The sequence below is a fragment of the Cornus florida genome, unplaced genomic scaffold (genome assembly GCF_030987335.1).
Source record: "Cornus florida cultivar Cherokee Brave unplaced genomic scaffold, ASM3098733v1 CherokeeBrave_3.0.0_Hap2_Chr08, whole genome shotgun sequence".
NCBI classification, from domain to species: Eukaryota; Viridiplantae; Streptophyta; class Magnoliopsida; order Cornales; family Cornaceae; genus Cornus; species Cornus florida.
Window position 1 is genome coordinate 51,271,655 of NW_026775578.1, and position 23,287 is coordinate 51,294,941.

At 35.2% G+C, this 23,287-nt stretch overlaps 3 protein-coding genes and 1 long non-coding RNA gene across 4 annotated transcripts; 1 reads left to right on the plus strand and 3 right to left on the minus strand.

Annotated features, from left to right (window-relative positions):
* Positions 1 to 4,598: 4,598 nt before the first annotated feature.
* LOC132270236 (late embryogenesis abundant protein At1g64065-like) lies at positions 4,599 to 5,225 on the minus strand. The gene has a single exon (XM_059771427.1). It carries the CDS (start codon positions 5,223 to 5,225, stop codon positions 4,599 to 4,601), a length of 627 nt encoding a protein of 208 aa, XP_059627410.1.
* A 5,819-nt stretch (positions 5,226 to 11,044) lies between these two features.
* On the minus strand, positions 11,045 to 11,830 carry LOC132270237 (uncharacterized). The gene is made up of 2 exons (XM_059771428.1): positions 11,315 to 11,830; positions 11,045 to 11,119 (listed from the first exon to the last, which is right to left on the minus strand). Exons 1-2 carry the CDS (start codon positions 11,828 to 11,830, stop codon positions 11,045 to 11,047), a joined length of 591 nt encoding a protein of 196 aa, XP_059627411.1.
* Positions 11,831 to 12,723: 893 nt separating this feature from the next.
* LOC132268643 (uncharacterized) lies at positions 12,724 to 14,188 on the plus strand. Its single transcript, XR_009469327.1, has 2 exons — positions 12,724 to 13,154; positions 13,930 to 14,188. It is a non-coding gene; the product is annotated as an uncharacterized LOC132268643 (long non-coding RNA).
* Positions 14,189 to 18,063: 3,875 nt separating this feature from the next.
* Positions 18,064 to 18,969, minus strand: LOC132268644 (late embryogenesis abundant protein At1g64065-like). The gene has a single exon (XM_059769462.1). It carries the CDS (start codon positions 18,905 to 18,907, stop codon positions 18,284 to 18,286), a length of 624 nt encoding a protein of 207 aa, XP_059625445.1. The 5' UTR covers positions 18,908 to 18,969; the 3' UTR covers positions 18,064 to 18,283.
* Between the last annotated feature and the right edge of the window lie 4,318 nt (positions 18,970 to 23,287).

A 23,287-nucleotide genomic window follows, 5' to 3' on the forward strand; every position in this document is an offset into this window, starting at 1 on the left:
CAACAGTATGAGAAAACTAAAGAAGACATAGGACATGTGGCAGTCCGAGGAAAGGCCAAGTGTAAGCTGCTGAAACTGCCACATTTCCAACTACTACAAAGAAACTCTATAAATAGAGCACTTAGGCTTCACTTGCAAACCCTGTTCAAATCACACAGCCTAACAGTACTTTAATTTCTTTACATTCATGTATATCTACATTCATATAATGCACCTTCAACATGTTTAATTCAAGTCCTGCACTTATTATTCGTACTTTCCAGCACTTTACTTTGAAGTCCTGCACTTTCAATACTGCTTTCCTTTCCACTAGCCATAGAATAGTCCAAAAGTCATTTTTTAAGGCAAAAAGAACCTTTGAAGGTGGTAATTCCAGTCCTTCATTCAATCGCCTGATCCCTACAATCTCTTACTGGATAGTTGTTTGGATATCCACTTTGGAATGACAGCCGTTCCAGGCATGCCCGACATTCACCCTCCTTTTCGCACCTGGAAGGGACCCCAGTTTTTAGAAGTCGAACATTCTTGGCACGCCCGGTGGGACATCTTAACAGATTATTCAATAGTTGATGGAAGAAGGCAAGGCAAGTTTGTCCAAGACCCTGCCGAACTAAAAGAGATGCAAGCCAGTGAACTTCCAGTGGAAAGTTCACGATTTGCACCTGATGAAAATGATATGGTGGAAAAATTTGCTTAAACATTGGCAAATAGACCCATTATGGAGAACATCCGCGTGATGGCAATGCAGCAAGATAGGTTTGCGCAAGACCAAACAAAAGTCGCTCAAGACTTAGCTGGAGTTGCTCAAGACCAATCTGAAGCTGCTCTTTCTCAAGAGCGGAATATAGATGAAGTGGTGGACCGAATCTGTAATAGGTTCGAGTCCATGTTGGAATGGACCTTTGGAAGCTTGAATCAAGGTATGGCCCCTCGGCCAAACAATTTTGAAGGGACTCAACAGTCTTCCTTTCAAGTCATCAAGCCGACCACATTTGTTAAAAGAAGTTCCTTTCAACAACATGCAGGGTCGTTCCTTCCAACTCAGCAGTAGATACAGTCCCTTCCAATGGCATAGACTTACATTCCAGCTACACCTGTGATCGCTCCAGTGGCACAAATGACTGTTCCACAAGCGGCGCCCATGCCAACTATACAACAAGTTCAGAATCCTTCACCTGTGGCATTTCCATAACAGACTTGGCATGATCAGTTTGGCCAACCATGGCCATACCACATCCCTAAAGCACAACAGAATATTCCACCTATGAACATTCAGCCAGCCGTACCTGTTCCAGCAACGCCACCCATGGGGCAACCTTTTCCAAGGGAGCCACTTCTGGACCAAGAAGGAAGGAACCATGGCAGGAACAACTATGCAGATGCCAACCCATTGCTAATGGCAGGTGGGGGGCATCAAGGGGTCAATCAACCTCAAGGTTAGCCAGATTATAACCCTCCACAGCCCATGACGCTTAATAGAGGCCAATTTATATAATTCTTCTAACAGGAATTTGGCCTAACTCGAAGGGTTAGAAGACAAACTTACAGAAAGCCCTATCCAGAGTTCACTAATGATGTTGAGTATCTAAGGAATTTCAGAATATCAGAATTCGCAACATTCAATAGAAAGGGCGAACAGTCCACATTAGAACATACCAGCCATTCTACTGTCCAATGTAGAAAAGTAGCTGCCATTTCACCAGTTCAGGTTCCACTTTAAGTGGAATCCCAAGTGTAGAACCTTCCACCAGTAGCAGTTCAACCACTTCCATTACATGTGCAGGTTCTACCTCAGGTGCAATGTCTTCCACCAATAATAGTCCTGCCACCTCAATTTGAGGTTCCATTTGTGAGCATTCAACGATTTGCACCCATGCCACCAAGGCCATCTATGGCATTTCCAATGGTGTTTGAAGGACAACCCCCTCCAAAGAAACTTCGATGGAGCAACAACCTTCTAGTAGACCCAAACCCACTTCTAGTGGTGTTTGAAGGGGAAAGCATGGCTACTCAACTATTTATTTGGCCAGAAGATGTATAAATCCGTCATCTTCGTAAACCTCCAGACCCTATGAGGGCAACGAATTGGATGAAGGAGTATCGCTCTTCCATCTATGAAGACTAGAAATCCACAGTGCTTCAACCGGCCACTTAAAGTGGCTGGTGCTTCCTTTCCAAATAAACTGGAAAGCTGGAAAGAAAGCATATGGCCATACATAGCCATTCCAATAGTTAAGTCCGAGTATGTGAAGGATCATTCATCCAAAGGATGAAAGGCTAAGTACTTGGAAATGAGTGCATTGGCCAGAGCCATGAAGTGGACTTAGCTGTATTTCCAAGATCGGCTAATTTCCTAATTATGGAACATTTCATTGAAAAGGGACTACAATACATGGTCCAGGTTCTATTCATACTGGAAATTACTCATCTTGCTTGTTTTCTATGCATCTCTTATTAGTAGTTAGTTTTATTTTCCGAAGTGCAATATGAGGTGTGAAGAACAATGGAAGCTACAATGGCAACCACTATGGAAGGTTTTTGTTATATGCCAAAGCCTCACTCAAAATTAAAATCCTACGCCTTGTGATCGAGTACTCCACAAGGCATGGAATTTGGGGGGCATATGTTTACACCATAAATATTTTCTAGCTGGAAAGGTTATCGTGGTCAATCCCAATGGAAAGGTGAGCGTTTCCTAATTGGAAAGGTAAGCGTTTCCAATTGGAAAGGTGATATGCAATCATGAAGCAACACGTGGTTTCATCAAATGAAGCCATTTGGTACAAGTAACTACACAAGGACATGTGTCAGCCAAAGAAGAAGGCAGTTACTTGCAGTTGGAAATACGTGACTTTCCAAGTGGACACGTGGCAAGTAGAGAAGGAAGGCAGTTACTTGCAGTTGGAAAGACATGACTTTCCAAGTGGACACGTGGCAGGCAGAGAAGGAAGCTGTTACTTGCAGTTGGAAAGTTGTTGCTAATGGGACACGTGTCAGCCAAAGAGGAAGGCAGTTACTTGTAGTTGGAAAGACGCGTGACTTTCCAAGTGGACACTTGGCAGGCTTACCTACAGTAGGGGCAATTACAGGCAGTTAGGAGATCGTGACCCATTCCATTTGGCAATTCCAAAACGTGGCTAAAAAGAATTTAATTGGAATTGAACCACCAAAACCACTCATTCAAAACTGAAATTCATAGGACATCATGTTCTTACACGTGTCAACACTATGAGAAAACTAAGGAAGATATGGGACACGTGGCACGATTCGGACCTTCCAGGTGCAATTTCTCAACTGCTGTATTTCCATCTGGACAGTTCCAAATCATGGATAAAGGCTTACAAACATGCATTCAACCGCCAAAGACCACTATTTCTCAGTTGTAGATCATGGGAGAACATGTTCTTACATGTGTCAACACTATGAGAAGACTAAGGAAGACATGTGACATGTGGCAATCCAAGGAAAGGCCAAGTGTAAGCTGCTGAAACTGCCACATTTTTAACTGTTGCAAAGAAACTCTATAAATAGAACACTTAGGCTTCACTTGCAAACCCTGTTCAAATTACACAGCCCAACAGTACTTCAATTTCTTTACATTCATGTAATACACCTTCAATATGTTTAATTCAAGTCATGCACTTATTATTCCTACTTTCCTGCACTTTACTTTGAAGTCCTGCACTTTCAATACTGCTTTCCTTTCCACTAGCCATAGAATAGTCCAAAAGTTATTTTTTAAGGCAAAAAGAACCTTTGAAAGTGGTAATTCCAGTCTTTCATTCAATTGCCTGATCCCTACAATCTCCTACTGGATAGTTGTTCGGATATCTACTTTGGAACGACAGCAATTCCTGACACGCCCGACATTCACCCTCTTTTCCGCACCTGGAAGGGACCTCGGTTTTCAAGAGCCGAACACAACTCAATCAAAATCTCCAAAATTCAAATATTAATCAACTACTAAGTTCCAAAATCTTTAGATCCAAGGACGGAGTTAGGAATATGGTGATAAAATAAATTCAAGAAAGAAAATGCAATTTCTTTTTAAGAGAATTAAAAAAAAAAAAAATGAGGAAAATTATATATATAGAAAATAAAAAATTTAATGAGTAAGTATGGCCCAAGGAGGCATGTGTTTTTTATAAATTTTATACATTTAAAAGAAAAAAAATTAATGGACCAGCATGCATGCCCGAGGCCGGTGCTTGCTCCGTCCATGTTAGGTTGGACAAAAACAAAACCTTTGACGAATTCTCTATTAAGATTAATTAATTAATGATATGCAAGCTATTATGAAAAATAAGTGGTTAGAAAAAAATTTTGTTTGGGTCTCTGCCTCCTTAGATTTCAACTACCATTAAAGAAAGTAATGTGCGGCCATTTAGGAACTCTTTCATCTAGAAGATGTTATTGTATCCAAAAACACAACTAAAAAAAAAGGCAGAAAAGGATGACACAGAAAAATATATATTAACTGCATACTCAAATATATAGTGGAAAAAAATAAAAATAAATAAATAAATAAAATAAATAAATAAATAAAAACAAAAGAATTTTCAGGAATTAAACACTAAGCAGATTAACACAAATATGTATCATTTGCATTTCAAATTCTGGATTTGCTTGCTCGCGATGTTAACTTCCATGGTGCAATTCATATTGATAGCTTTCTTCTTCTTCATCACCAGCATTAGCTCCACCTTTCCGGTCAATCTTGATGTGCTGCTCAGTGGCAAAATCCCAGAATTGAAATCACTTCCGAATTCTGAACTGGTTGGTAAATTAGTTGATGATAGATTTATTGTAACATTGAAGCTCTTGGTGGATTGAAATTTAGCCGTTGACTTAGGAACAAAAGCATTCCCTATTTCTGCACCCCTGTAGTAGAAGGTAATGGTACTATTGTCGAATTTGTAGGGACCGAAGTTGGTGTTCTTGACACCAAGTCGAGCATTCATTCTCATGTTAAATGATGATGCTGTAACACTAAATGTCTCAAATGAGGCAGTACGAACGCGGAACTTGGGAGTTTTGACCTTCATGACAGTGAGTGAAAAGATCACTATAACAATAGTTTGGAATACTGCGAACGCAGCAATATATAGAATAAGTTTCTTGCGTTTCTGGCGTTTAAGTTCTTTGGTTTGTGCCTCTTCGTCTGCTCGGCCATAATTATATGGTGCTGCCAAGTTATGCCCTGGTTGCTGCTCCTTCTCTGCCATTAATCTTCTTGATAAAGGTTGACAAGGTTGAGACTTGAGAGAGAGAGAGATTGGCTTGTCTAGAAAAAGGATAACTCAAGAGTGAAATATGAGCACAGGCTCTATGAAGAAAAGAGACAGTGAAATGGAACACTTTTGCTGCAAATTTTAAGATCTGTTGGTGAAGATTAAAGGGATTGTGGCAATCTATATTTATAATGAAAATACATGTTCCTGTGATGGATTTTAATAAATTATGGAACACCTTCCTTGAAGCTTCATAAACAATGACTAGACGGTCGACTTTCTAGAAACGCGTCTAAATGGTTTGACTTTCTTTGGTACGAAACACTCTTAAATAAAATGTCTGTTTAAATAATATATATCAGATGCTTGTACAAGCCTACAAGGAAACGTAGGAAAAACAAGGCTTCACAGTGCCGTACATGACCCTATGCTGCCAATATCTTCTGTTAATTTTGTTGTCTTTTACTTGATATAGGGGAAAAAAAATATAAATGTGGTCTTTTAATATCTAATATATGTATATATATAGTCAATGCAATTAATTTTTTTTGTCACATAATTAATCTTAGAATTATACAACTTATACGTAATGAAAAATGAAAAAAAATATTTTCGAAATAAGAAGGAAAAAAAAAAATTAAAGAATATAAAAGTTAAAATGAGTATATGGAAAGTTTTACAAATTATGAAAAAAAAAAAAAAAAAAAAAAAAAAAAAAAAAAACCCTTTAATGGAGAGAGAGAGAGAGAGAGAGAGAGAGAAGAGGTAAGATAAAGATACAAATCTTTTGGCCTCTATTAAATTTCTATTGGTTAGGGTCTAATAATCTATACAATAAAATTTTTAAAGAAGTTATAATATAAGGGAGAAAAATAAAATTTGGGGCCTTTCTATTAGGCAGAGTTTAATATATAATAAGAAAGAAATAACATTTTTATCAAGGTTATAATATAAACAAATAAAAAATTTGAAAGTTATAATATAAGGAAACACAAATTTTGGGTCTTTATATTGGCCGGAGTGATAAAAGGAAGGAAATAAAAATTTTAAGAAGGATATAATATGAATAAATAAATAAATAAAAATTATAGGCAACCGCCTTTAAAACATCATCAACCGTTGTGTATATATTTTTGTGTAAATTTGATGTGTTATAATTGATTTACACAAAATTTTGGATTATTTATTTTTAGTTCCAACGATTGTTTTATACGTTTTATGTAAAAATATATTCCCTAATAACAATCAACAATTTTATACATTAATGACGTGGTAGTATATTTTAACAGACTTACTGTTGAACATAAAAAAAATTACATATCATACATGGACGTGTATATTTTACATAAAAAAAATATTTTAACAGAGATGCTTTAGGTCGCCTAAGGGTCCAGCCGACTCTGATTCCCACTTATCAGCCTAGACATTACTCCCTTGGTCTCAATTAAATATTTACTTGTACTATTTTTTTTTTTTTTTTGGTAATATTATTAATTTAACCTTATTTTATTGAACTTATAAATAATAAATCATTAAGTGAACCCATTATGGATATATTTGGTAATTCATTCACTATCAATATAATAAAAAAATATTAAAACTCATTCTCTTAAAAAATTATATTTCCAAAAAAACACATTTAATTTGAAACGAAAAGAATAATATTTTAAAATTACGTGAATAACTAATAAACAAACATCACTGTTTTATTTATTTATTATTTTTTATTTTTTATAAAAAATTGAAGGAAAATAACAACAATGTTTGATTACCTTTCTTTTGGAGTGGAACCATCCCGACTCCACTTATTTACCACCAAAAAAAAAAATCATATGGTCTCCACTAATACCTATTGATACGAACATCATATTTTATTACCTTTATTAGTTTGACTTATTTTATGGTAAAGTAGTCTTTGCGGAATTTTCTTTGAATTATTGGGCTTCCAAATGCGTATGGGATGTGAAGGATGGGAATTGGGAAAAACACACCATAAATTTAAAAAATAAATAAATATAGGGATGGACCTTGTTAACCAGGCAAACAAATAAAATGACGGTCTTATATTTTTTTTTAATTTATTTATTATTTTTGGTGGTTAGAACGGTTAGAGTGTTTCTCAATTTCATCATAGTGTTTTATTCGAGATACCGATTTTGAGTCACAAAACCTAACAATCTCCACCTTGTCTCAAATTTGATCTTCATGTGCTCCTTACAGTTCTAGCTCGAACAAAACACTACGATGAAATTGAGAAACATTTTAATCATCTCCACCTTTTATTAAATTTCATCATGCTTCTTCCATCTTTTGTCCTTTAACTTTATTTTTATCCTTTTCTTCCCAGTGGTGCTCAATTGCTTAAGTATAACAACCCACCAATCAATCCACTCCCCTTATTACTAATTTTGGACTTCACTCTTCATTGTCATTTATTGGACTTAGAGTAAACTCCTTCAATTCTCACACCATATTCGTCCTTTCTTAAGAACTAGCACCCACTTCTCGCTTGTCCCCAAAACTTGTTCCTCATGGTTGTGTCTTCACACCTATCTTCATACCTTCATGTTACCCTTAATTCTGATTGAATTCCATAGCACCTCACGATTAACCTCTACTTTGACAAACTCATTCCAGTGTTTTACTCTTATCTTTAAGACCAATCACATGCTTTGATACCAATTGTTAAATATTAAATCTATCTAACCCACTCAACTGTCAGTTGCTGTTGAAAGTTAAATCCCTTTTTTATTATACACACCCAAAACATCATCACATCAATACAAGTATATATGGAGATAACAATTATACATATCTATACAAAACACAATATTTTACACGATTCAACTAACTCTTAGGCTATTTTCATGGAGAGAGAGATTTTAGTATTTTGAATTAAAGAAGCGAATATATAATCAAATGTCAACACCCCATTAACTCTCATCATCTCTTTTGAGACTATATCTATACACATGTTTCTTTTTCCATTTGGAAGTATAGTGAAATGTTTCTTTGTAAGGAGACTAACTTCCACTGTTACAATTCACATTGTATTGGGGTTAATACTTGTGTGCCGAGCGTTGTGGGTATGGGCTATTGCAATTCTCAACTTATTATCTTGCTTGCTAAGCAGTAATCGTTTCACTCCTTTAGTAAAAAAGAGTTATGCAAGTCACAATATTCACCCTTAAATTCCTTATATCTTTCTTTTTTAAATCTACCTCTCTCTACCCATCTATATTTATAGTTTTCAAACCCAATTTTTGTTGAACAAAAATTCCTTAACTTGTCTATGGATTACCATATTAATCTTCAACTTGTAAATAGTAGCCTAATACAACACACTTCCTTCTCAATTCTCCAGTCTCTTTCGTAAGTCTTCTGGCTTCCAAATATTCACGTCTTCGTAATATGCAGACTTGGGCCTTATTCGCACCTTTGGGCTGATCGGACCGTTTGTGCGGATGGCTTGATTTGGTCACTGAATTAGCTTTGGGCCTGAACATGTGTTGGAGCTTTATTTACATGGGTGTCACGTTTTGGTTGATGGTTTTTTTTTTTTTTTTTTTTCCTCCCTCCACAATGATCTTGAAAGAAAAAAACAAAGAAAGTTGTTCATACCTTAGAAGAGAACGCTAGAAAAATATAAGAATAGGTCTTTAATAAATTATCTTGATAATGAAAAGCAAGGCATTTTAAGATAAAATCCTTGAAAAAGCAATGGAATTTAAATTAGTCTACTGAAAGAAAATTGAGGGTTTGAAGAAATTCAAAGATGTAGTTGCTAAGTTGCTAATGTTCCTCTTAAGATTGAAAATAAGCTAGCAAGTATGATTGAGAATATGCAAGTATGATTTTCTCAAAATCTTCTTAGGAATTGCAACAAGACAGTAGTTGTTCACAACGGAACTGTCAAAGGGGGAAAATGATAGAAATATGAAAGTTGTTTGAATCCTACGCGCCACCCACATTGCATTAGCACTTTTTTATTATTTATTATTTATCTTTTTATCTTTTTATCAGAAAAAATATATATATATTTAGTTGGTGGCACAATAGCTAAATATTTTTTTGTTTTAATTTCACTTACATCTCCTTAGGTTTGGCCAAATAATACTCTCAAATATTTTTTCGAAAATAACTATCACTCACGTCATAAACTTTTGCTCCGTTTTTCACTGACACCCAATTAGTTGAACCGTTATGACACAAACTTAATCACCTTCTCAATTTGTCAAACTAACCCTTTAGCTTAAATAATTAAATTAAAAGGTTAAAATACACAGACATATATATATATATATATATCACAGAACTGTTTCTAAATGTCAATCAAAGAAGAATGTTTTAAGGTTCTAATGTTATTAAGATAGAGGAGTAAGCCAGTGGCAGAAGCAGGTCCATCAATTTTGCCCTATTCTTGGAATCTTAAGTATTTATGGAATCACAGCAGACTCATTCAATTCGTCACAAAGAGCCACAGAGCATAGGCACCGCAAACGCATTACACACAGAGACATTTATATATACACACACACACACACACATAGACATCCGCCGTGGCCACCCACACAGACATCCGCCATCGCCGTCACCGCCGCCACACAATCACAATCCCAACCCAACACCCATCGCCAAAGCCCTATATTTTTCTCGGCCTCCTCAAATTGGGTCTCTGCAATCCAGAAGATGATGAAGATGCAAAAATGTTCATTACCCGGCAAAATGCACCATGAAGGGAAAGTTCTAAAGGAGTCAAATTTTCCTGATGATTGAAATCCAGGAGCCAAACATGGTATATCTTTTATGCTGGGGACCGGCTTGAATGTGTATTTGATGAATGAAAGCCCAAATGAAACATAAAACAAATGAGGAAATGGAATATAAAATGGGTTTTGGTCACATTGGTTTATATAACAACAGACAACGAGTATGTAATCTTAAATCTCCGCGCGCGTGTGAGAGAGAGAGAGAGAGAGAGGGAGAGAGGGGGGTTCATTGTTGTTACCAATTCTTTCCCTAACTCAACAACTAGATTTCTTTCCTAGACTACTTCCACAGAAAACGCAGATTTTATTAAACCTTGATTACGTATGTGAGGATGAATGGAGGCCACCAACATCTCCAATTGCTCATCTTTGATAGGCAGAAACACACATCTTTAATTACATATCTGTTGCAATGTCTGGGTTGTTAGGTGGGTGTGGGGGTATAATGGTCATTTAGGTAATATGATATTTTTAAATAAAAAAAATTAAAAAATTAGGAATAAAGTTATCTTTTCCCATATATTTAAAAGAACATTTAACGAAAAGTTAAAAATGAACTCAAGTGATTGTTATTTTCATAAAATATTTGAAAATGATATTTGGCCAAATTTAAGAGGGTGTGAGCGAAATTAATCCTATTTTCTTTTTCTTTTTTTGGTGAGTGAATGGATGGGAGTGGATTGGAATTTGTTGGTTTTGTTGTTCTTCCCTTTCATCCGATTTTAAAAACAAATTAATTAATAAAGTTAAAAAGAAAAATATATATATATATCAACAACTAAAAGTAATGGGCTATAAATTGAAAGACGAAGTCATAAGCAGGCCACTTAGGCAATATAAGTGCACATTGAAATATATTAAGAGAAAAATCAACAAAGAATAAGAGAACCTTAGAAATCTAAGGATAAACTCTGAACAAATCTACAAAGAGAGCTGCTACACATCCAGAATGATTTTCGAGATATGTATCACAAATCTAGGTGGTGTCTGACATGGCCGTTAGTAAAACAAAAATACACCTCAGCCTTTCAAAATCTAAAAATGCTAAGGCGCTTCACAACCGCCATGGTTAAAGCTTTTCCCATCGCCGAGCAGGGCTGCTTCTCCATTCTCCTTCTCCTGTCCTTTGCCAAAAAAAAAAAAAAAAAAAACTATTAAGTTAGGTTTGGAGACTCCTGTCACGAAATAAATTCGTGACATTTACCATGTCTCCTACATGGATCACTTGCATTTCACATTCTGGAGCTCCTTGGTTGAGATATGAACTTCCATGGTGCAATTCAAATCGATAGATTTTTTCTTCTTCATCATTACCTTCATTTGCTCCACCTTTCCATTCAATGTGGAATGGCTCGTCAGCGGCAAAATCCCAGATTTGAGATCACTTCCTAATTCGGCACTGCTTGGTAACTTGGTTGATGAAAGATCTATTGTGACATTGAACTTCTTGGTTGATCGAAATCTAGCCGATGCCTTAGAAATAAAACCATTCCCTACTTGTGCACCCCGGTAGAAGAAGGTAATGCTACTATTGTCGAATTTGTAGGGGCCGAAGTTGGCGTTCTTGACATCAAGTTCAGCATTCATTCTCATTTGGAACGAAGATGCCGTGACATTAAAATTCTCAAATGTGGCAGAATGCAGGCGGAACTTTGGGGTTCTGATTTTCAAGAAGACGAGTACAAAGATCAATATCACACCGGTTTGAAACACAGCAAACGCAAGAACATATGCGAAACATTTCATGCGTTTATTGCGTTGAAGTTCTTTGGATTGCCCCTCTCCCTCTAGAGGCAAGTTATGCTCTGGTTGCTCCTGCTTCTCTGCCATTAAACTTCTTGATGGCAGAGAAGATTATGTGAAAAATGGGTGGTTGGAGTGAGGGTGTTGTGTGTAGCCTATTTATAAGAACATAAGTATATATATAAACAAGGGTTTCCCAACAGAAAATGGCAAAGATTTGACTTCCTCCATCAATGGATGGTTCTCAAACGCGCTTGAAGAATTTGTTTGGCGCCACATATTGTTAAATAAATTACTTGATTTTCAACGGCATTAGACCGTTCTAAAAAGGTTACATTGCCCAAAAGTAGAATCGGATGCAATGACTATTTTTAACTCTTCATTTCAGTTAGTGTTATTTGATGGGTACCAATTGAGTATTTCTTGCTCAATTTTGTAACCAATCAGTGTTAATTAGCAATTAAAATACATACCAATCACACACATTAATCTAATTAAACAATAATGCAAAACCAGTAAAGTAAAGAATAAATCAAATCCTGTATGCGGAAAATCATAGTAAGGAAAAATCACAGGTAGTACCGAGTAAAATAATCCACTATATCAAGCAAAGTGACATCCACTATTGAACTTCGAAAAATTTACGAATGCAATTGTAATAGAATTTTCTTTACAATATCATATTAGTAAATATTGAGAGAATATACTCCATAAAATGAGAAAATGCAACTAAGTAAATAGAAAATAAAAACTGATATAATTGTAAGTCAAATGATTTCTTGCCAAGGATAATTTGATAATTAATTTTGATGATATCAACCAATTAATGTGAGAATTTGAAAATCTACTTGAATGATTAAGAGACTTACATGATTTACCTTGGGGTGTGCTAGATGAGTTTCGAGAGTTGATTGGAATATTTCTTCGAGTTCGGAACCCTTAGACATGCATCGTTGGTTATTTTGGTATTTTGGGCGGGACCCGCAACCGAATTTGTAATGGAGGAGAATTAATTTTTAGGGTTGTTGCATGTCATACATTATTAATTAATGTATGTTTAGGTGGCTACATGTTTAGAGGTGTAATTATATTGTGTTTTGTGTGTGTGTGTATAAAGGAGATTTTTTTTTGGGTGGGCCCCCCACTTGGACTTTGGTCATTATGATGACCAAATGGTCATCTCTTCTCTCTCACGCAGCTCCTTCTCCCCTCATTTTCTAATTTTCTTTTTCTTTTCATTACACAAACAAACTTAGATCTCTCCTTATATCTTAAGAATTTGACTTTGTCACTAAAGGCAAAGTCGACGAGCACGACAAGAGCTTCATTTTGATAAGAGCAAAGTCCAATTTGAAGCATTTTGGAATTTTAAGCTTGAGACTATTTTTGGGGCTTTTCTTCTAAAATTGAGGTAGGGATCTCTAAATCTCATTTTCTTCAGTCTTTTGTGAATTAATAGCTCTAAATTTCACTATGGCATGTATAACTTGTAAATTTGATTCATGGCTTTTAAGGTTCGTTTTGAGAAGCATGATAGTTATGTCTTATGTGATATTATGTGTTGAAATACATGCTTAAATGAAATTATTTGAGATCACATACTTGATGGAAATTGTTACATGACTTACTTGCCAAAAATAGTATATTCGTGAAGTGAACTCTATGAATAATTGTTGTGTTAATTTTTCCCTCTAAGCATGCAAGTGTGTTTATAGTTGGATGCATGAGTTTTATATTAGAATGATGTTGATATGTTGTATGGAATTCGATATGGACATGGCATAAAAAGGCATAAAGCATTCATGCATAAGATTTGGGAAGGAAATGGGAAAATTTGATTTTAAAAGAAAGAAACCTCGTTTAGGCGAAAGGATTTGAAAAGTATTTAGCGAAAACCCGGGCACTTAGGAGTTGCCTAGTGGTCCATGGTGCATTAACGGCTTGGAATGGTGAAACAGAAATGTTTTGGAGATGGAGAGTGACATTAGCATACCATTGCATTCCATTGGCATAAGATGGTTTATTTGTGGTTTAGTTGATGTGGAAGTTGTTGTATTTTCTCCCAAATAGTATGATCTCGTTCTCTTGTATTCTATGCTCTGTATGGATTCACGGATTTATTAAGAGGTGTGCTTTAAACACCTCCTACTGAGACGTTGTGCTCATCCCCTTATTATTATTTTCAGGACATGTAAAAGAAGTGGCGGACGACAATCCACCACAAGCTTAGACGGATTGAAAGGGACTTGGACTTCTTTTGTAATTGCTGCATTTGTTTCCATGTTGTTGTAAATTTGTATCAAGTGGCATGTTGTATCTATATCATGGGTAGAATAGGTTTTGAGACCATCCTCGTGTAATTCGAGGTCTCATTAGGATTTTAGTGTACATTTAAGGCCTTAAGGCCATATTTTAATGTAATTGGACTTGTTTGTCTTTAAACAATGTATTGGACTCATATTCGATTTAATTGAAGCCACATGAGTTTAATTATGTTTTATACACCTTTAAATGCATGATTCGGGACAAGTTTACACCTTAAATGAGGTCACCAAGGGACCAAAGGGGTGTCCCTATGCACAAATACTCAGTTTTAGGCTTTTCTGGGCTAATTATAGGCTTTTAGAACAAGTTTAACTTTCATTGAACTGGTTCAAGGGTGAAATTGGTTCACATTTTGGGCACTCTGCCCATGTTGAACCGGTTCAGGTCTCCTAGAGTCCAATCTTAACTTGTTGATTTGTCAACTTTGAATACCCAACTTCGAGTAGTCATAACTTCTTCGTTTCAAACCCAAATGGAGTCATTCTTGAGTCCATTCTCAAGATTTTTGAGTCAGTTTTACATTGATACCAGCCTCATTTTCAGATTCTATTCGTGTTAAGAGATATGATTATTTTAGCAAGACAGTGTCGAGATTTCCCTTGAACTGAGTAAGGGCACTTTTGGACAATCATGACCAATGACCGTAGAACCTCTTCATATGTCATGGAATAACTAAGATGATTATTATAAACTTCATTTGACTAGCTTAAGGTCAGATTAATTATATTTATTATAAAATAACCACTTTACCCCTAGTGTGTCCTCGAGCTCGGGTAAGGACCTGGTTCGGGTCATTACACTTTGACCAACCATCGGCTTTGATATCAGTTATTGGGGAAAAATCAACTCTCTCTAACCCACTCAACAGTCAGCTGTTGTTGAGAGTTAAATCCCTCATTCATCACGTACAACTGAAGAATCATCACATCACATCAACACAAGCATATATGGAGATAACAATCACACACATCCACGCACAACACAATATTTTGCATGATTCACCCAACTCTAGGGTTACGTTTATGGGAGAAAGAGATTTCAGTATTATGAATTAAGGAAGAGAATATACAACCACATGTCAAAACTTCACTCACTCACTCATTATCTCTTATTAAGCTATATGTATACATTCGGGAATTACATATACTCTCCCATCTTCTCACAACACTCACCCTTAAACCCCTTATATCTTTTATTTCTTATCTCTCTCACTACACCCATCTCTATTTATAGAGTTTTCAAACTCAATTTCTTATTGGACAAGTATTACTCAAGTTGCTTACAAGGAGTTACCAAAATGATCAAAATTCTAAAATAGAAACATAATGGGATACAATTTCCTCTATAAATTTTGATCTTCCAAAACAAAAAAAGAAATTAATTTTCTACACACAAATTTTGAACCACAAACTAAACTGGAATAATAACACTTGGCAGATGGATATGGTAAAAGGTATCTTGTGTGCCAAGAAAGTCATAAATGGCCACGTCTCAGGTGACCTAACATGGCAATCATTTCTCGCCTCTCTCCCTCGGTCTTGTCCTTTCATTCTTTGTGTCAAGTATATTGGTGGACGAACTATTTTATGAGATTGAATTGTTACTAGCATTCCTCATAAAATAATAATAATAAAACCCCCGGGGGCGTAGCAAAGTTGGTAGCAAGGACGGATCTCAAAGTGCTTGGCTACACTCCAGCCTTTGGCCAAGGTTCGAATCCCCGCGCCTTCTTTGCGAGTTCTCGACTGACCGCTGCGTGTGTTATGGGGCCGGTGCGCGTGGCACTCGGTTTGTAGCTTGGAGTGAATCCAAAGGGCCCTGCCCAGGGAGTTCCGAGTTCCAAAAAAAATATATAATAATAATAATAGTAATAATAATAATAATAATAATAATAAATAAATAAATATTAAAATAATAATAATAGTTATAATAATAAATAAAAAGTAAAAAGCCCATCAATATGTTGGTCCTAAATTGTAGTTGTGGACATTTGATTCGATTTGTTTTGACTTTTTATTATGTTTGGTGATAATTTTGATCAATTATTGTGATGCATGTGGAGATAGATGTGAAAGAGTTCATTTGAATTGTAAGCCACAATCGTTCCTTGGGTTTGAAAAATTGTCATCCTTAAAGCAATTGAATTGAGAAGGAAAGGCAACATTGCCCCTTTACAACTCTCCAAAGGCAAAATTGCCTCTTTACAACAACATTTACTTGAAATTCGTATAAGATACGACGGAATGATGCCATGGGCTTTGCGACTCCCACCCCCGAAATTTAAGAGAGGGCTTTGTTTCTGTTAACCACCCCCTTTAACACTATGTTCATGTCTTGGCATTGGGCTAGACTAAAAACAAAAAATATGTTGAGCTCTTCACAATTTTAAATACACAATCTAAAATATTTTAAAGTAAAATATATATATTTTTAAGTAAAATATAAATTTTTATTTTTATTTTTTGATTTTTGGTAAAGGTTTAAGTCGAGGTTGAGATCGAATCTATCGGATGGAGCGTATAAAATAGCTTGTCAAAAATTCATGAATAAATTATTTTTATTAAGGCTCTATTTATTTAAGCGTAAAATCTTTTTTAGAAAATATTTTTTGTGTTTTCTGGTATTTAGTTATAAATATTTACGAAAAAAATATTAAAATCTAACAAAAATATTTTATTCATCAATTTTCGGCAAGCTAGTTTACACGCTTCACTCGATAGATTCGACCTCAATCTCAACCTAAACCTTTTCCAAATAATAAAAATAAAAGAAAATATTTTACCTGCAAATTTAAGTCGAAACAAAAGGAGTCTAAATTTTAATATTTTTTTCCTCATAAATATTTTACAATAACCAAACACTAGAAAAAACACAAAAAAAAATATATATATATATATATTTCAGCCTAAATTTGTTATTCAAATGGGGATAAAACACATTCTATAACCGATAAGATGATCCCAATTCTGCTTTTTAAGTTGCCCTGAAAAGTTGACACGAAACTTAAATACTACAAGGGTTGCTGCCTACCATTGCACGATTCTATTTATTTATTTTTTTTTTTTTATTTAACTTTTTTTTTACAAGAAATTTACATACTCATTTATTCCTAAAAAAAACTCCTAGCAGACTGTAACCTTTGGTGGTATTGCATCTACTTTTTAAGTTGCCCTGAAAAGTTGACACGGAACTTAAATACTACAACGGTTGCTGCCTACCATTACACGATTCTATTTATTTTATTTTATTTTATTTATTTTTTATTTAATTTTTTTTTTACAAGAAATTTACACACTCATTTATTCCCAAAAAAACACCTAGCAGACTGTAACTTTTGGTGGTATTGCATCTACATGATTTCGAAAAGCATTTTTCTTTCTATCTTTTTCCTGGTCAAATGAGTTTAATTGCAGTGAGTCTGTGAGTGATAGAATTAGGTGAAACGATATATTTTAACTATTTGATGGATTCGCAAGGACATAGAATAAGAGACTTTAGAAGTTACAAATAAACTGCTTAGATATATTCTTTAGGTTTCCAATCTCTTTCCTTGGTTTCTCTATAATTTAATTTTGACTGATTAGATTAAAATATTTCAATCTAACTGTCTCTCTACCCTGCAAACCTTTTTCGTTTTTGTGCCTTGAAATGAGCAAAAAACAGAGATTATTAAAAGGAATTTAACTCTATGTACAACTCCAAATATGTAAGGAACCAGAAAAAACGAACAAGGACCAAATACTAGTTGGGTAGTTTAAAATAATAGTCTACCCTCATTAGCTTAGTCAACTTCAGTTCCTTGGTCCAAAACATTATTGTTGACTTAGAAAATGAAATATTTCTTCATATATGACTTCTCAATATTTTATTTTCCAAAATGATGGGCTCGAATATGGAGCCATGCCATAAATTTTGGACACATTTAGCCGTAGTGATATGTTTAAAACCTTGTTAGCAAATATGTGCCAGTGAGATACTATAAAATAGAAACTATAAAATTTACACACACACACACACACAAAACAAAAAACAAGTACGTAGTTGACTAATAGAATAAATTTAAATACAAATCCAAAGAAGTAAAGAATAGAAATGAAGAAAAAATATATATATGTGGCAAAGGAGGACTATAGTATCAGCATATTCTGTCCTCCTTAAAAATTGAGTACATATTTTCCAAAAATTAAAGTCCAAACACACACACATAAACTTGTATCATTTGCATTTCAGATTCTGGAGCTGCTTGGTTGCGATATTAATCTCCATGGTGCAATTCATATTGGTAGCTTTCTTCTTCTTCATCACCTTCATTAGCTCCACCTTTCCTGTCAATCTTGATGTGCTGCTCAGCGGCAAAATCCCAGAACTGAAATCATTTCCTAATGCTGAATTGGTCGATGACAGGCCTACAGTAACATTAAGCTTCTTTGTTGATCGAGCTTTAGCTCTTGCCTTAGAAACAAAAGCACTCCCTACTTGTTCACCTCTATAGAAGAAAGCAATGGTACTATTGTCGTATTTGTAGTGACCGAAGTTTGTGTTCTTGACACCGAGTTCAGCATTCATTCTCATGTCAAATGAAGATGTCGTGACACTAAAAGTCTCGAACGTGGCAGAACGCACGCGGAACTTAGGAGTTTTGACCTTCATGACAGTGAGCGCAAAGATCAATATAACACCGGTTTGAAACACAGCGAACGCAACAACATATGCAAAACATTTCATGCGTTGCTTGCGGCGAACCTCTTTGGCCAGAGCTGAGGCCCCCTCTTCGTCACTTCGTCCATAACCATTGGCTGGTGCCAAGGGATAGGCCTGTTTCTGCTCCTTTTCTGCCATTTAGTTGTTTGATTGTTGACAAGGTTAGAGAGAGGGTTTAGTTTTTTGCACTTGAAGGTGTTTGAAGAAAATGATGGTTGGAGTGGAGGGATTGTGTTGAGAGCTATATATGAGAACATGCGTGTAGCACATTTAGGATGACTATTACAACACCTTTCGTGCAGGGTTCCTAATTCATAAACAGTAAGGTTAGACTTTCTCCATCAATGGATGGTTATCAAACGCGTTTGAAGAATTGATTTGGCACGTCATATTGTCAATTAAATTATTTTTATTTGGACCGCATTAGACGCTTCTAAAGGATATCATATTGCTTTAATAGCAACTTGAATTCATTGAGGTTATATAATAGACGAAACTCAGTACACGGCTGATGTAGACCGTGTTTTACATCGGCGACCTTGCGGTCAGTGGGAGCCAGAAATTAGAACTTGTGGGCCAAACTGTAATATAAAATTATAAAATAAAAATTAAATAATTGTACATGTTTATAAAATGATACAAGAGTGTACTAATAAGTTTTAGTATGGGTTACAACAGTAATTTCACTTGCAAACTATCTTTACTAACGATAACTATACAACCATAAATAAGATTCTAAACTCTATGCAAAATTCCATAACATAAATAAGGATTTTAGAATTATTTCGGGGATATCCCCCTCTCGCCCAACCTTCCCCAGGCATTGCTTTCCGTCACAATAGAACAATTTTAATATTGCGCCAAGGTTCGCCCTCATTGACATTAAAAAATATAACAAATGCCTTGAAACCAAGAACACGGTAAGAAACTAATGTAAAATAAAAAAAATTGTATAGCTTATATCGGTGGTAAAAATTTGTAAATGATTTCACCATGTAAAGAGAAAGAAGATTACAAATTTCAAACCACCAAACCTCTGTCCATCTCACCATCTAAAGAGGGTATTCACGGTTCTCTCATCTCATACCCGAAACCCTAGCACCCTTACATATATACAAGGTTATAAGAGAGTTTACAACCCAGAGAGATTCAAACCGTAATGAAATTTGGACCACAACTTCAAAATAATAAAAAATCTGAAATATTATTTACTTGTTGGACTTTAGAGCTTAGCAAATCCAACGTCTGGGGTTCGAGTCCCGCTGGGTATTCTTTATGACTCCGCTACCCCTGCAGTGACTCACCTGCCCCGGGTGGGAGGCCGTCCTTCTGAGTCCTTGGGGATTAGACGGGTTAACTGTTGAGGGGCCCTAAGGGTTTGTGCCATCCCGGATACCGCGGGTTAATAAAAAAAAAAATGTTAGATAAATGGTCATTCTTGAGTCAAGAATTAAATGAGGATATGCACACACACACACACACACACACACACACATATATATATATATATATATTTATTTATTTATTTATTTTAGAGGCAAGATTTATAGAAGCAACTTGGAGATCACCACTTACATCAAAACCCACATTATCTTGAACGTGAGTTATGCAACGGAATGAATGTGGATAGTTAAGTTTTAAAAGACTATTTTTAGAGAGGGATTTATCATGTGTTTCGATCTTAATCTAATTTACTCTATTAAAATTATCGATTATTTAAATAATCAAACACAAATTAAAAGCAAGTAGAGTTTGAGTGACACCGGATTTTAACAAGTAAACCGATTGGAAAAACTTAAGATTTTTTGTGCTATCCAAAGCATAAGACGATCCACTATGTATGAAGTAAAGTACACCGAACTTTGATTCACACTCAAACCCCTTCACTCTACCAAGACTCAATCCGTTGAACGTCTCTGACTTTGTGACTTCCAGTCTAACAACTCTCGACTTCAGATTTATGCCTCGAACCTTGTAGAAGGATTGTTGATAGATCAACACTCCGCAAGTGCCTTGATCCCTTCAAAGTTTGATTGGATAATCTTCTTCTTCGAATCTAAATTTGTTATAGAAGAAATAAATCTAATTTCTCTGATCGTTGTAGATGCAATCTTCACTAGACTTCAACACGATTAGGATTTGAACAACACCAGTGTGTATGTTCTTAAAAAATCGCAAAAAAAGGCTTTTAATAAAAATCAGAAATTGAATGCGAAAAGCCACACTACCCTAAGTGAGAAAATATGTTTATATAGACTTTTGAAACCATAATTATACTTGGAAAATAAGTCAATTTCGTACATAAGGTTTTAGAAGAAAGTTTATACAGAATAAGAAGTTGAAACAAAGTGTTAAAAAAAAAAAAAAAAACTGCTATAGAACTTGAACCTATTCAGCTGCCCTTGAACTGGTTCAAGTTGGCCAGTGTGTTATTTTAAAAATGAAGTATTAACACTTGAACCGGTTCAGCTGCCCTTGAACTAGTTCAAGTTGGCCAGACCTGAACTAAAGGCATTTACACTTGAAATTTTTTTGGCTACGTTTATTTTTGAAACCATACAATCCATGCAAGTATCCTTACCTTCTGACTAAACTTCCTAAAGTGTTGTTCTTATATTTTTCGAAGTTGTTGACCTTAATGATTTCATCCAAGCACAATCTAGAGGTTTTGATGATAACAAACCATTAATGGTATTTAAGGACTAATGTTTACATTGAGTGTTATAGATTATTCACATTTAAAGGATGACCTCAATGAAGACCATAAAGTCATTCCAAGTATTCCATTATTCAAGATCACATCAAGGAAAGCAATGGATACAAAGAAGACATGAAGTTGCAAAGAACCAAATGCAAAGTCCATCCAAAGATAGCTTGGACTACAACGAGCAAGAAAGTAACTCAAAGAAAGGAAGAAAGCAAGTCTACCCAAAAGCCTACACGATCATGGACAAAGCGTGAAGAAAAGGGTAGATAGGATGGTGAGTGTTTATGATTCAATGTCAAAGTATTTATAAATCCATTTGAAGCTCATCTCTATAGGACCATGCATATCATATCATCATTTATATGCTCCTATATCCATTAGCAATAGACTATGCACTTCATTCTTATATAATTGTACATGAAATCATTGCTAAAGAGTGAGTTAGTTCAAGCTTGCATAAGCTTTGAAAGAACTCATCATTTGTGCTAGAAATGCTAAGACCATACACATCAATCATTAAATTTATATTGGTCAACAATTAAGGCATGAGAAACCTTTATTACCATGAGTTGGTAACGGACATTAGGACCCCAGAATGTGTGTCATGAAAAATTGTATTTTTGGCTAAGTGTGAAAAATGGATTTTTGAAATAATGATTATTTCAGAATAATTTTTTCCGGTAATAACTCTTTATACTTAAACTAGCTTAAACTGATTTTATCAGAATTTTTGACCAAGTCTACATTGGTCTACATAAAGATTCAATTTTACCAAAACAGTCGGAAATCCAAATTTGTACTAAAACTGAATTTCTACATTTTAATTTAATTGGATTTCAATTTTCTAGTATTTTTTTTTTAATCCAAATGGGGGGTACTTCCTTATTTACATTGTAAACTTAAAGTAAATGGAAATTTACTTAAATGTTTTCAATGAAAATAAGGTCTGTGCAGATGTCCTATAGAGCACTGTCTAATCTGTTAACTTAAAACAACTCATGAAGCAGCAGTTTCATTTCAGCAGACCGAAATGCATAGGCAAGTTATTTCGGCCTACCGAAATAAGGCACTCAGCACATCTCATTTCATTTCGGTCGACCAAAATATTCGGTCTACTGAAACAAAGATACTGAGAGAATGATATCCAACCTTAAGTCATTTTGGACGACCGAAACACAAGGGTGTTTCATTTCAGTCGACCGAACCTTGCCCAGATCTGAATCTGAACGGCTATTTCCTCTCGGGCAGTGTGCACAACAGCTCTATTTTTGAATTAGATGCTGAAATTCTATAAATAGAGCAAGAGGACTTCGGGATTAAGTGTTGCTACAATTGAGAAACATAATGTAACATGGAAAGAGCTTTTGTTCTTCATTATATATCATACTCTCTCATCTCATATCATTAGAAGAGTTTTGAGCTTCATTGTATTCATATACATACTCTAGTGTGAGCTAAACATTGTATATCAAATCTGTGAGAGATTATTGTGAGCTTTGATTTGCATATCAATCTTTGAGAGATATATTTATATGCAACAAATCTGATCTTCAATTTGTAAGGGCTGGTGTGGCCCAAGGAAGAAAAAGCAAGCTAGCTTCATATTTGTAAGGGTTGGTGTGACCCAAAAGAAGACTAAGAGAGGTTGTCTCTTAGCAAGGTGTTGCTTCATGTAAAGGTTTGCTCTCCACCCATAAGGAGGTGTCATAGTGGATTGGGAAGTCTCAAGAGGGGTCTTGAGCCAAAGAGTAGGAGTTTCCGAACCTCGCTAAAATCACCGTGTGAATGTTTGCAATCTTTCTTCCCTTATC